This window comes from Natator depressus, chromosome 10 (genome assembly GCF_965152275.1).
Source record: "Natator depressus isolate rNatDep1 chromosome 10, rNatDep2.hap1, whole genome shotgun sequence".
In the NCBI taxonomy this organism is placed as follows: Eukaryota; Metazoa; Chordata; order Testudines; family Cheloniidae; genus Natator; species Natator depressus.
Genome location: NC_134243.1, coordinates 66459007 through 66474553, shown reverse-complemented (window position 1 = coordinate 66474553; position 15547 = coordinate 66459007). Strand labels below are relative to the sequence as shown.

At 41.4% G+C, this 15547-nt stretch overlaps 1 protein-coding gene across 7 annotated transcripts in view; it reads right to left on the bottom strand.

The window, feature by feature from the left end:
- Positions 1 to 15547, bottom strand: part of ADAMTSL3 (ADAMTS like 3) — a 278466-nt gene that overhangs the window by 124071 nt on the left and 138848 nt on the right. For all 7 annotated transcript variants that reach the window (XM_074966431.1, XM_074966430.1, XM_074966433.1 and 4 more), the window contains exon 6: positions 12745 to 12981. In XM_074966431.1, coding sequence (XP_074822532.1) covers positions 12745 to 12981 — 237 coding nt within the window. The remainder of the gene's footprint in view (positions 1 to 12744; positions 12982 to 15547) is intronic.

The following is a 15547-nucleotide window of genomic DNA, read 5'->3' as shown; positions in this document are numbered from 1 at the left end:
TGGAAGGGTCCTCATCAGGTACTGCTTACTACACAGACAGCTGTTAAACTATCTGGCATCGCAGCGTGGATACATGCTTCACAGTGTAAGAAGGCACCATCCCCAGAGAACCAATCATCACCTCAGGACAACGCAGAGTCAATTTTGACTCCAGAAGAAGATGTAGAGGAAAAGTCTGCAATACCTTACAATCTACGCTCTCGTAAGGGTTGCCAGAAGCAGACGCTGTTCCTCGGCTGCTAGTATCTTATAATCTGGGGAGACCACGATGACAATTCTTTTATTCAGCAGCAGGTGTGGATAGCTCAGACCCTTAATATTTCTAATTGCTGGGTCTGCAGCCACATCCCAGCCCACTCTCAAACTGGTGTTCCTGAGCTGGCTATCCCACTCAAGTCCCTAGACCTCACTGGAGGGCCTCGTCCGTTTAACAAAATATGGAACAGCAATGACACTTGGGAAGCGGTGGGAATAAATGCATCTAAATGGATAAGTGTGGTGGAGGGAAAAGGTCATTGGTGTTGGGTGTGTAATGGGACAGGGCTGGATCTGGGGAAAAGCCATTGCCTTCAGCATATTGTGGCCAATGGTGTATGGGATTATTCAAACAAAACTAAAAAGTGGCGGGCAGGGTATGGAGATATGAATTGAAACAGAGAAATCAATCTCATGTTCCCCCTACAGTCATGCAAATAACACCACTCCTTGTAAGGAGAATTACCCTGAACCCTTTGGGGGATACTCCTCCTCCTTTGCAAACACCTATATGACAAATGGGTGCAACCGACCCTTCCCAGCCTTAATAGGTCATCACTGGGTGTGTGGGACCAGAGCTTATACTGCACTACCAGCTAATTGGTCAGGAATCTGTTATTCCACCCGACTCTTCCCACAATTCCGAGTGCTAGGAACCTTCCTTCGAGAACGCCTCCGCAATTTCAGGTGAAAAAGAAGGGACTTACAGATGCCCAATGGTATGTAAATAACATAAGCCCCTTAACCTGGGAAGAGGCCATTGGCGGTTCCTTCATGCCATTAGGGGGAGTAATACACCATGCAAAAAGGCTCCTAAGGTTACAAGCAGTAGTTGAAATAATGGCAAATGAAACCGGAGAAAGTTTAAGAGCCCTGGCCAAAGAAACAGGGGCAATCCGACAGATGGCCCTCCAAAACCGTCAGGCATTGGACATAGTGCTGGCGGCAAAAGGAGGGACTTGTGCTCTCATTGGAAAAGACTGCTGTGTGTATATACCAGACAACACCAATGAGGTAACAGATTGTGCTAGCCACTTAGAACAAATCGCATATCTTCCCCACAGAGCCAAGTTCTTTATGGAAGTGGCTAAGTAACCTTTTCAATTTCTCTGGCATAGGAAACTGGTTGTTTCAGGTTTCAGAGTAACAGCCGTGTTAGTCTGTATTTGCAAAAAGAAAAAGAGTACTTGTGGCACCTTAGAGACTAACCAATTTATTTGAGCATAAGCTTTCGTGAGCTACAGCTCACTTCATCGGATGCATACTGTGGAAATTGTAGAAGATCTTTTTATATACACACAAAGCATGAAAAAATACCTCCTCTCACCCCACTCTCCTGCTGGTAATAGCTTATCTAAAGTGATCACTCTCCTTACAATGTGTATGATAATCAAGGTGGGCCATTTCCAGCACAAATCCAGGGTTTAACAAGAACGTCTGAGGGGGGAGGGTAGGAAAAAACAAGGGGAAATAGGTTACCTTGCATAATGACTTAGCCACTCCCAGTCTCTATTCAAGCCTAAGTTAATTGTATCCAATTTGCAAATGAATTCCAATTCAACAGTTTCTCGCTGGAGTCTGGATTTGAAGTTTTTTTGTTGTAATATAGCAACTTTCATGTCTGTAATCGCGTGACCAGAGAGATTGAAGTGTTCTCCGACTGGTTTATGAATGTTATAATTCTTGACATCTGATTTGTGTCCATTTATTCTTTTACGTAGAGACTGTCCAGTTTGACCAATGTACATGGCAGAGGGGCATTGCTGGCACATGATGGCATATATCACATTGGTGGATGTGCAGGTGAACGAGCCTCTGATAGTGTGGCTGATGTTATTAAGCCCTGTGATGGTGTCCCCTGAATAGATATGTGGGCACAGTTGGCAACGGGCTTTGTTGCAAGGATAGGTTCCTGGGTTAGTGGTTCTGTTGTGTGGTATGTGGTTGTTGGTGAGTATTTGCTTCAGGTTGGGGGGCTGTCTGTAGGCAAGGACTGGCCTGTCTCCCAAGATTTGTGAGAGTGTTGGGTCATCCTTCAGGATAGGTTGTAGATCCTTAATAATGCGTTGGAGGGGTTTTAGTTGGGGGCTGAAGGTGAGGGCTAGTGGCGTCCTGTTATTTTCTTTGTTAGGCCTGTCCTGTTGTAGGTGACTTCTGGGAACTCTTCTGGCTCTATCAATCTGTTTCTTCACTTCTGCAGGTGGGTATTGTAGTTGTAAGAATGCTTGATAGAGATCTTGTAGGTGTTTGTCTCTGTCTGAGGGGTTGGAGCAAATGCGGTTGTATCGCAGAGCTTGGCTGTAGACGATGGATCGTGTGGTGTGGTCAGGTTGAAAGCTGGAGGCATGTAGGTAGGAATAGCGGTCAGTAGGTTTCCGGTATAGGGTGGTATTTATGTGACCATCGTTTATTAGCACTGTAGTGTCCAGGAAGTGGATCTCTTGTGTGGACTGGACCAGGCTGAGGTTGATGGTGGGATGGAAATTGTTGAAATCATGGTGGAATTCCTCAAGGGCTTCTTTTCCATGGGTCCAGATGATGAAGATGTCATCAATATAGCGCAAGTAGAGTAGGGGCATTAGGGGACGAGAGCTGAGGAAGCGTTGTTCTAAGTCAGCCATAAAAATGTTGGCATACCGTGGGGCCATGCGGGTACCCATAGCAGTGCCGCTGATCTGAAGGTATACATTGTCCCCAAATGTAAAATAGTTATGGGTAAGGACAAAGTCACAAAGTTCAGCCACCAGGTTAGCCGTGACATTATCGGGGATAGTGTTCTTGACGGCTTGTAGTCCATCTTTGTGTGGAATGTTGGTGTAGAGGGCTTCTACATCCATAGTGGCCAGGATGGTGTTATCAGGAAGATCACCGATGGATTGTAGTTTCCTCAGGAAGTCAGTGGTGTCTCGAAGGTAGCTGGGAGTGCTGGTAGCGTAGGGCCTGAGGAGGGAGTCTACATAGCCAGACAATCCTGCTGTCAGGGTGCCAATGCCTGAGATGATGGGGCCCCCAGGATTTCCAGGTTTATGGATCTTGGGTAGTAGATAGAATATCCCAGGTCGGCGTTCCAGGGGTGTGTCTGTGCGGATTTAGGAGAGTGGTCACTTTAGATAAGCTATTACCAGCAGGAGAGTGGGTTTGTGTGTGGGGCGGGGGGTGAGAAAACCTGGATTTGTGCTGGAAATGGCCCAACTTGATTATCATACACATTGTAAGGAGAGTGATCACTTTAGATAAGCTATTACCAGCAGGAGAGTGGGGTGAGAGGAGGTATTTTTTCATGCTTTGTGTGTATATAAAAAGATCTTCTACACTTTCCACAGTATGCATCCGATGAAGTGATCTGTAGCTCACGAAAGCTTATGCTCAAATAAATTGGTTAGTCTCTAAGGTGCCAAAAGTACCCCTTTTCTTGGTTGTTTCAGGGAGCCCTAACTCTCCTGTTTGGAATCCTAATAATTTTTATATGTTTTCAGTTACTTATGTGAGTCCTGAATCTGACTTTGATGCTTATTTCTAAAACGGGTGAAATAAAAGTCAAGTAGAGCATGGAGAAAAGGCTCACAAAGCTCCTTCTCCACACTGAAGATCAGCAACTCAGTCCCCGCAAAAAGATGGACAGATAACAGGACCTGCATACATTAAGGAAAATATCTAATAATTTCCTGCCATCATTAATAGCACATCACCTCCATCAGTGTTATCCCTAGCTTGGATGGCTCATTAGCTGCCACAGACATTTAAAAGTTTTGGTTTTGGCTTCACTGGTTTTGGCTTCACTGTAACTCAGTGAGAGACACAAGGTTAATATGCTCTGTTTTCAGATATCAGTACCTTTCAGTCATGCCATACTGCTTTGGGCATGAATACATGACACAGCATTAAAATGGCTGCAGATACCAATGGGCTGTCTATTCTAGGGCTTCCAACACCCCCCTCCCCCCACCTCGTGGAACTGGACTGATATTAGCGGCAGTGGGAAATGTTAAGAAAAATTTCCCTTGAGTGAATGTGGCCTCTCATGTATGTATGGGGCAAGGAAGTTGGGGGTTGAGAGATAAAGAAGGCAGGGAAAGAAAAAATGAGGTTTGAGGCTTGGGGAATAGGAGCATAACATAAACCAGATTAATGGGGTTTACCATCAAGAGACATAATCAGATGCCCAAATCCCTCTGTCCTCAATACCGGGGAAAGGAATGTTAAGCAATGAAGAAAACAGAAGAAAAAGAAACGCAATACCAAATATTCACTGCGTACTAAGAGGGTCCTCAAAAGACTTCCCACATATTTTGCAACATTTTATATATGAAGGCAAGAAGCTAAAGAATGTGTTCCAGAACATTAAATCCACTTCCATCAAATAAAACCGAGTATTTCAAAACTATTCAATTTTTATGAAAGAACATATTAAAGCACTAGGGGCAGCTCTGAGATTACAGGACCACCCACTATTGGAGCAAGTGCCCCTTCCCACACACCACTGTTTCCAGTTCATAAATATACAGGATAGTACAATAGGATTCCATTGAACTCAGTGGGAGTGGGCTTTGGCCCAATGTGGTTAATCTATAAGAATGCTGTCAACTAACTAACTAAATAAATATACAGAATCAGATTACTCTGTCTCCTGCTTTTCTGATTGGGTGCATACACTTTTACTTTATATTAAGGCAAATTTGGCTTAGAGAGATTTGAAGGTGATTAAGATCCCAATTCAGCAATATACTTAAGCATGTACCTAACTTTAACCATCTGAGTTGTGCCACTGAAAGAAATGTCACTATCCACATGCTTAAGTACCTCGCTGAATTGGGACCTACAACCACATCTGTGCAAAGCTAACACAACAAAAGAAAACATAGCAAACTGAGTACTAGCAGTCTCTTAGATAAGAAAAGTGTGGATAAGACAAATTAGAGATCAGAGGGAATCCACTACATATTTGACAGCTTTATAGAAAGAAGCGATAAAGTGGTAGGAAGTAAAAGTGCCTGCAGGCAATACTCCAGCATTAGCAACAGTAGTTTGGAAAACAAGGTAACTGGCAAAAAGTTACAATGTTAAGCAAAAGTAGAAAGTTACTAGGCACTAAATATAAATAAGGGCTTCTGAAAGACCTTAAAAATGCCTTATTAACACCTTAAATGCCTTCACCATAAGCGCTTTCTGATGCTTGGTGAACGGTGTCTGATGTGAATCACTGTACATACACACCCTGGGGAGTTCACACTGCAGGCACTTTTGGATGTTAGTAAAGTATTTACACACACACACACACACACACACACACACAGAGTAATGTATTATTTTATTGTTGTGTGTATAAAAATTCAGGCTGAGAATACAAAGAAACTGCCTGAATTTAGAGGTCCATTCAAAAGATAATATACTTCAATCAAAAGATATTTCCTCACAGACCCAGTTACGTCTACCCTGGAGCTGGAGATCTGGCTTCCAGTTCAGGTAAGCCTACATGCACTGACTTTGATTGCTTCAGCACACTAAAAATAGCTGTGCAGCCCCTGCAGGATAGGTGGTGGGAAAGGCTCGCTGCACCAAGAACAATCCCATCCAAGACCCTAGGTTGTCACTTGGATGGCTAATCCATCCCTCCACCCGCCCTACTGCAGCTACACTGCTACTCTCAGCATGCTAGCTTGATCAAAGCTGGCATGCATACATGTACCCGAGCAGGGCATGACACCTCCAGCTCCAATGTAGACAGACCCACCTTGGGAAGTGGTTATATTTTGAGACAATGCGAAGCAGCACCAAGGAGAGCATTTTTAATTGTATATGCCCCAAACCTTTACACACTATGAACAGAAAAATGAGAGGAAGGATGGTCTCGTGATTAAAGCACTGGGTTGGGATTCAACGGATTTGGGCTGAGTTCTTAACTCTGCCATAGACTTCCTGTGTGGCGATATGCAAGTGCCTCAGATCCCAATCATTAAAATGAAGTTAATAAATCTTCAGCCAGCCTTGGCCTTTCTTGTCTATTTAGATTGTAAATTCTTCAGGGCAGAGACTTTGTCTTACTACGTGGATGTATAGTACTTAGAACAACGGGGGCCCTGATCACAGTTGACACTTCTATTTGTGACTGTAATATAAATAATAACAAAGACAAGGAATACACAGACGTTATTTCCATGCATATTAGTGGCAAAATTTTCCTACCAGATTTACATAAACTTATATCTGAAACATATTTTAACTGAGGTCTGTTATGGACCAATCCATTTAACTGATACTTTTTGGGATTCTTTATACTCCAACATGTGGTTAGCTCCTGACCCACATTTGCTACATAATGCAGCTAATGCAGATCATAAAGAGAATATGATTTTGGCATAAAGGCTATCTTAGCACAAAGCACCATGAAATCAATTCTTCCCATCAGTAACTTGCTTTAAGTTGAACTACTAAGAGGATGGGGAAGAGGACTCGTGCCTTTTTTTGCTTCTTTCTGCAGCATAAAGAAGACCTGAAAGGTTTTATTTTCTGCTGTTTTTCTTAATTAGAAATTCAGCTTCTCTATAGCCTACACGTCTAGGAGGACTAGAGAACCAGTGGCATCACAAAAGCCAAGAGCAACTTTATTTATTTTTATTAGCAATTAAGTACTAAGACCAATTAATATTTTGGAAAAGGGACATTTCTGGTGAAACCTCAACACTACTTCCCCTTCAATTACAGTGTGAGAATAATAATATATACAAACTCAGATTCCAGTCAAGTGCTCCAGCAAACCCAGTAAAGAACGGACTGAAGATACTTGATATTTTAAGGTTAAAAAAACAAAAACAAAAAACCTATTAAAAACAAATTAAACCAAAAATATTTTCTGTGCTTCTTTAGACATTATAAGAAAGCAAAATAGGAAACAAGCCCTTTTTCAAAATATTTCTTGAAAGTTACATCTGAGATTGAACAATCCCTTAGTGAAAATAGTTGCGCATTAACAAACAAACCCAAAGGGAAAGTACACAAAATACCTCAGACTAGCACTCTGAAGAAATAACATTCAGAATGAAGGAAGTCAGGTTCAGATCAGATGACTAATTCAATCTGATTTTAAGAATTAAGCATAGAAAACAGGCAGGACAGACTACTAACAGCTTATGATAACCATATTTAAGAGATCAAACCAAGAAATATTTACACCTGGGTCAGAGTGTGTTTTATTATTAATTATTATTAATTATTATTATTATGTGGCAAGTGTGAAAGGTACATGACATACCCAGCACAGAACTAATATGGCAGAAGTTGATGGCACTCCACATGACAGCTAAATTTATACCATATGCTACAAAATATAGCACAGTAACTGTCTTTCTTTTAGACCACAGACTGGCTGACACTTGATGGAAAGTTCAGCTGAGAGTTTATATCAGTTTTGACCAGTTTGTGACAAAACTGCCCTGGTTATTCATTAGGACTCCAGTATTTCAGCAGATGCACATACATGCTTCCAAAAGCATTGTTTCAGGTTGGGAAGATTATCAGTTCCAGGTGGTAAAATGAGAAAGGTTTCTGTGTTTGGCAGACAAAATACGGCTTCATGAGTTAAAAAAAAACAAAAAAACAAACCACACACACAAAAACCAAAATGAAGGGTTGGCCCTGATACAGGGATTGTCACTGGTTAAATGCTGCCCACATGTTTCTGACATGCAGATTTTTTTTAAACCTCCCTGCCCACAGACCTCCCGCACCCAGACGGACACAGCAGGAACACATTATAGGGAGAAGTAAGGTAGGAGTTGTGCTGCTGTGCTCATGTACAGAGACCAGCTAAATATCAGAAGTTAAGTGTGAAAATCTTCTTGACAGCAGACCTTTGACTCATTCCTGTTTAACATAAGAGCTCCAGATATTTTCTTTGGTAGCAGGAGCTAGGCAGTGGCAAACGAAGACATGATTGAATGGTTTGGCTGAGTTGAGCCTCAAGCAGCCCCCAAAATAACTTAATGGTTTTCCCCAGAAGCTTTTCCTTGCTGCATTCTCCTCAGATTTTACTCTCCCAGAAGCACCAAACCTCTCTTATCCAGAGAGCAGTTTTGTGGTCTCATGTTTTTGTTTGATAAGGGGTTTTATTTAGTTTGAATCCATCTGTTACGTCAAGTACATCTAGTGAATGAGAAATCAAGCTGGATAACACTGATTTAATGCTACAGTAAATATGCACTGTACTAAGGAGAGTATACTAGGATCTGGGTTGAATGAGAGAATTAGTGAACCAGATCAACCCTACTAAGAATATGAAAACAGATGGAAGTGAAATCATGCTTATGTTAACAAGGCTGAGATCTTATAAAACTTGCCAACATTTTAAGACACTAAATGAGCAAAAACAGGAATAGTTGGAGAAGAGAATCAGGCAGGCCCATCGCCTCATACTAGTTTTTAGTGCTCCCAGGCACAAAAGCAAAGATCTCCACATCAGCAGTGTGACATGTTTATTTAGATGAGTTAACTATAAAAACACTTGCCAAGGTATTTGCAGTCTATGCCAAGTATATGTCAGGACTCAACAGACTGATCTTATAGCAACAACTGTGGAGAATCACAACTTGTGCTGTCTCTCTCCTTAACAGCTGTTGACTACGCAACCACATTTTTCAGGAAAGATTATATAGCAATTTGTTTATTTTCCCTGCTTAAGTAGAGGTATCGAGAAACATTTGTGTCAGCTTCTGAGGAAGTCTCCAAATATTACTTTTTACTAGAGCAACCTCCCTTTTGCCCCATACCAAAAAAAATTCCACGCCCAACTTTTACAGCAATTGATATTATTACACAATAAATGCAATGTACTGTCATTCAATATGATTCAAGATGTAAGAAGTAATGATATCAATTAGTCACACTTCTTTAATAAGAGAGTTCAAGTACTAATGAAAAAAGAACTGCAAGTTAATAAATCCTTTAAACCACGGGTTCTCAGCCTTTTTTCTTTCTGTGCCACAACAACTGCTTTTCTTCATATAAAAGCCAGGGCACACGTTAGTGGGTAGCAAGCATGGCAATTGCCTAGGGCCCCATGCCACAGGGGAACCCACAAAGCTAAGTGGCTCAGGCTTTGACTTCAGCCCTGGATGGCAGGGCATGGGGCCCCGGGCTTCAGCCCCATGGGATGGGGCTTCAGATTTCTGTACTGGGCCCCAGCAAGTCTAATGCCGGCCCTGCTTGGCAGACCCTCTGAAACCTGCATACAGGCCCCCCTGGGGCCATGGGCCCCTGGTTGAGAACCACTGCTTTAAAATATTCATTCACCAAAGTATAATACGTTTTGATTTTTATTCTCTCTGTGGAGCAAAAGCCCATACTGGGTTGTGCCATCACAAAAGGATTTCAGCAGCAAGAGCAGGCTAAAGAAGGAATCTTATGTTTGTGCACAAATACTGTGGCAATAAGCAGTAACTTAGAGGGATCAGAGAAAAAGTGTCTAACAGTTTATTGAGGTTGGATGAAATTAGGAAGCACTGGACCCAAACCCACAAGTCATAGCACAGAGCACACTAGTGTTCTAAGCATTTATTTTTTCCCCCAACAGATGCTGAAGAATCTTCGCACTTAAATTAGTAGAAACAACAATGAAAAGAGGCACGATGAAGAAGAGTTCTTGGGTCATTCCATTACCTTTAACTATGTAACAGGGCTCCCTACGCCTGTCTCAGGAATTACGCTAACACTACCATCTGGGTTATTCTAATAACTGAACATATATAGCTCAAAGTACTTGGTGTCAGCCATACAGAGCATAGGAGCACCTCGTGATACTAGAAAGAGACACTCAGGGAAGCCCTTATAAATATACATTTAAATTGTTCTCCACAAGTTCAAATACTGGTGGGCTGGATTCAAACTTCTCAGATATATAAACTCCATGCAGCATACTTGGGGAGAGGGTAGGAATTTACAGTAGACACTGGAAGTCCCATGGCGTTCTTTGTGAGAGCCCCAAAATCCTGGCAAAACACACACTTCTGTGCTGCTTGCAGTGTGTTATATCCCACATGGCTGCCACTCTGCACCCCAACAGCAGTGGTTGTGTTTAAATGATACTCTATGCACCTCAGTGATACTCTGTGAAGCACTTTGTCATCCTCCAAGGTGAAAGCTGCTCTAAATACTGGAGATACCACTAAAAAAATAATAAAAATCAATATTTGCCAACTGCTCCCACAGTTACTACAGTTAACTTCTATTTCAAAGATAAGGGGAAATGGGGCAGTATCAGAGACCACTGTGTGGTTCTGTTGGCAAATGCTGACTCTTTAATGGGATCACTGTATAAAATTGTTTTTCTATTTCAGAGGCAGCGGATGAATTATGTGTTGGCGTGACTGGTATTGGGAGTACAGAATACATAAAAGTCACATAAAACCAACAGTAAGGTCCAGATCACATACTAGGGTTGCTGTAATCCATGCACCAGTCTTTTGCCAAATGTGTCAAATTTTCCCCTATAACAGAACTACTTCACTCATCAGGCCATGTCATGCATTTCTAAGTCACACAAGTTTTAGGCATTTAATAGAGCAATAGCCACTTGCAGAGAGAAGGAGTCTAATTGCAATACCATATCCATGCTATATAAATGTGTACTATACATTAAACCAGGAGCACAATATTCCTTTGCTAATGGGAAACTGGCAAGGCTGGCAAGCCTCAAATATGACCATTCTTTTCTTCTTCTGTACTTGCTTGCATGAATGACATAATTCCAATTATATATATTATTGCGCCTAGTTAAATTATCCTAAAAATCTATTAGGTTAGGCACAGCACATACTGACTAGCCCTTCTACAATGATTCTCAACACCTGGAACGATAGCTTCTTGGAACAGCTAGTTCTACAGTACACAACAAGAAAAGTTATTCTCAACATTGTCCTAAGTAAAACAGGTGAGTAGGTTCCGATTGAGCCACTAAGAAGTATTGCCCACAGTGGCCCAAATAATGCCTCATATAACCATGCATGCAGAGCACCCTTTGTACGGTTATTTCACCCCTTCCATGCACAAGTGGAGCTCCCTTGCCTGTGCACCACCATCCCCCACCCACCTCCAGAAGCCTCTCAGCCTGGGTAGTTTCCAAGTAAGGAGAAGGGGTGTATACTGGGTAGGCTAGAGGGAGCGGGGAAGGAACATGAGTGGAGCCAGGAGGGTTGCACACCTGAATGAGTATCAGATGGCTAAAAAAGCAGAGAGGAGAAGAGATGATTAAGGTAAAAGGGAAGTTTTTTAAAGAACTGTGCAAAGCTATGGCATCCCCCCATCATGCATATTTGTCCCTGGATTGTCAAGGTAGCACACAGTACTGAGGCCCTGCTGGATGTCTTGCTATTCCAGGACACCCACATAATAACAGTAGCCAGAAATGCTGTGTACATCTTTGGGTTCCAGGCCTAGCCATGGAGATCCATGCATTCATCCCCACCAGGCTCCGGTACTGCAATGGGCTAAACCTGGATATGAAAGTAAAAGCCACAAGAAAGTTTCATTCGGTTCTACAAGCAGTGGACCACCTGCCAGCTAATACAGACCAACAGCAAAATTTCACTCTGATGCAGTGGGTGCTACACTCATTTCCAATACTAGATTCACTCCAGTGTTAGTCTTGCTCCTAATCTACAGAACACTCCCTGGGCTGGGCCCTGACAGCCAGGCATTGGCTCTCTCTTCAAGGCACAGCACAGCAGCCATGTTAAGCAGGAATTTGGTGTCTGATAGAGCTTCGCATATGGTTAAGGGTGCTGTGGGTAAAGCTCTCTCAGTGCCAGGTCTTCTACTATAGAATTTCTGTCCATAAATGAGAAGTTCCCTGGATCTTACTATACAGAAGCATGTCTTTGTGAAAGCCTTCTCACAATAAGAAGACTTGGTGCACAGGCTAGGAATGCTTCCCTAGAAATAAATAATAGGAGTAACACACACATTACCCCAATCCTGCAGCCACAGACGTTAATAGCAAGCCTGTTATTGCTTCAGTGGGGACAGGAGCGAGGCCTTAATGAAATACAAGGCTAGAGTGAAGAATAAACTCCTTCAGAACAAGTGTTATTTTATCCAATTTGCTCAGATGCCAGAGTGATGGGCATACTAGAGAACAGCAAACTAGCTCGTTTTGATAGAGTACACAGATTATAGTTGGCTAGATGTCTGAGAACCAAGCTCTGAATATGGATGCTATTTAATATTATTAACCTATACAATATCTATGGCCATGACAGTTAGGTGCTTATGAATAAACGTAGAAGACAAAACTTTCTACAATGGGTTGTATTTAAGAACTGCTAGTGCCTACAGAAATGTTAGTAGTCATGTTCCAGGGTATAAAGATAAACAAGAACAGAACAAAACAATTTTACATGCAAAACCCAAACAAATGTGCCTTCCATCATGCCTTAATATTCTATAATAAAAGAAAAATGTCTCATGAAAGGACACTTTAGACAGACAATACTGACATACCTGACATATTCCACTGATACACATATCCAGGGATTCAATATTACAGCGAGTACCATCTAGTACTTTTGGGGCAAGCTCCACAACCAATTGTTTCCCCAAAGCTTGACACTTTAAGGCACATGGTGCACTGGGATCATTATATACAGGAAGCCACTCATAAAAATGTCCTTGGTACTTGACATCATTGTAGGCTGAACACTGTTCTGCTCTGAAGTCACCAACATCTGAAGGGCAGTCCTAAAAACAAATAATAGGAAATCATTTAAAAAAAGAAACCACCTCTCATTTGCAATCATTGTGTCTGATGAATTATATAGAAACTACCCACGTTGGCTTGGAGAAGGATTGGCCCAGCCTAACAGACAGCCCATATTAGAGGTCCTACTTTAAGGATTAAAACAATCTATTTTGCTTAATCCTCTATTTGCTGTGAAGGTTACAGTGTAAAGCATGTTACCATAATAGTGACCCCACTGACACAAGTTCATATCCCTAGCTTTTTTACAATGGTCCATACAGCAAATAAATTGTTTTTCAAATTGGATTCTGTAGTAAAAATTGGCTCTAAAAGAATACATATTTTTAATCACTAAGATGAGGTCTCCAATATATTTAATACTTCATACTTTCATAGTTCCTTTTCACCTCAGGATCTCAAAGCGTTTTACAATCATTCAAGAAGTTTCATACAAGGTATGGCTTGCTAGCCCCATTTTACTGATAGAGAAACAGAAACACAGAGAAGTGAAGTGGCTTGCCCACTTTCACACAGGGAGCAAGTGGCAGAATCAGGAGTAGAGCCCAGAACTTCTGATTCCCAGTCCTATAATCTTACACAAAAACATGCTCCTTTTCATGGGAAAACAGTTTTAAAAATAAAACATACCTCAAGTTTGTCATGATGGATCATGTAATTTAAGTTTTATTTAGAGAACTCAATTTCTTCGTTCCCCAAGCACATACTGCTGAATTATTAAATATATGGAATTTCTCATTTACAAACATTTAAATAAATGATTTTTAAAGGTTTAGTACATGTAAGCATTTAACCCAAACATAATATAAAATTCTAGTGGCAGCAGTGAAGGCATACATAGATTAATATGAAAAGAACTTTGGGAAGGATCTGACAAAAGAATTTGGTGTGTCAAACAATCTCTCACGAAAGACTCCATTTAAAAGTATGGCCAGTGTCAAAAAGTCTATATGTTAGACTGAATGCATATTCTTCCAAGAATTCCAACCACACGTACATACCGTATGTGAGACTGATTCCAATAAACAAAGTTTTATTTTCATTTGACATAAAGATGAAAGACTGTGACATGTAAACTAAATTCAAGGAACTAGTTGCTAAGTGTCAGCTAGCCGTGCTGCACCTGAACAATGCATCAATGCCATTCAGATTGATGGATTTAAATCCTCCCTGGAAAATGCTAATGCATTTACAACTACATTTCACAGCACTGGCTACAGCTTGCAGTAGCTGGAAGAGAGATTTATATGAGAAGGGTAAGATTTCCTCTCCGATTATGAGTCCCTTTTAAAGGCATCCTCTTGCCGCCGCCTCAACCACATGCATACAGCAGGACGAACTGTAGAGAAGCCATTTCATTAGCCTACACCACTTTGCAATGATCTACCTTGTTTATTTTAGTTTTAGTATGAAGTAGCAATCAAATTATGTTACTGGCTTCTTTGTACAACGTGTAAAATATTTTATTAAAAGAATAATCCTTAATGTTTCAGACTGGTGTGCAGAGTTTTAGCCAAACATCTTCTGTAAGTCAATGGGTCCCATGCAGTAAAACCCCTGCCAGTGCTTTGAAACTTCATCCAGCGCTAACCCGTAACAGTGAAAGTAGCTCAAAAAGATGTTACTACATTGCATTATTATTGTATTTAACATAGGGCAATTTCATTTGGCAGTTATGAGTCAGATTTGTTTAGAAAATCCACAGTGAGTGAAAAAGAGAAGTTACTTAGCTGTAGCTCAAGAAAGCTTGTACTCAGATAAATTGGTTAGTCTCTAAGGTGCCACAAGTACTCCTTTTCTTTTTGAGAATACAGACTAACACGGCTGCTACTCTGAAACTTAACAATTACTGTAGCTCTTTGAGTGTGTTGCCTCTGCACATTCCTACAAATGGGAATATGCAGAGGCTACCTCAAATAACATCATATATATGCTGCACCAAATTCTTCTCTCATGTGCAGCACTCCCACTTCAGAGAAATTCACAGGACTTTCACTGTTATAATTGACAACAGAATTTGACTTTCTCGTATCTTCCACAGAAGAGAACCTAAAGAGCAGAGAGGAGTCAAGAGACCCTAAAGTTTTTATGGGCACAGCACGGTTCTCTTCTGTCACAGCAAATTCAGTTGCAGCTAGAGGAGAAGAATAACTTACGGAAGTCAGTTCTGAGTCAAGTTAGAAGTTGCATGTCAGACTACAGAGCAGTGCCACTCAGCTCTAAGCAGCTGCAGAGCCACCTTTCCATCACACAGACAGAAGCATAGGCAGCCACCCACAAAATAACTAGGGAGTGATGTCATTAGACAGGGTTGTGACATGATGTTGTTACAACTCATGATCACCAGGTGCTGATGCAATGTCAGGACGTAAACATCATAATGTCAAGACATCACTCACCGGTTATTTTGCAGCTCCCACCAGCTCAACACTACACAACAGCTACTTTTTCCTCCCACTCACTTCTTGCTGCTTGAAAGAAGAGATATTTCTCTTTTTTCCCTATTCTCTCTTGGCTACTTGGAGGGACATGAAGGAACCGTAGCAG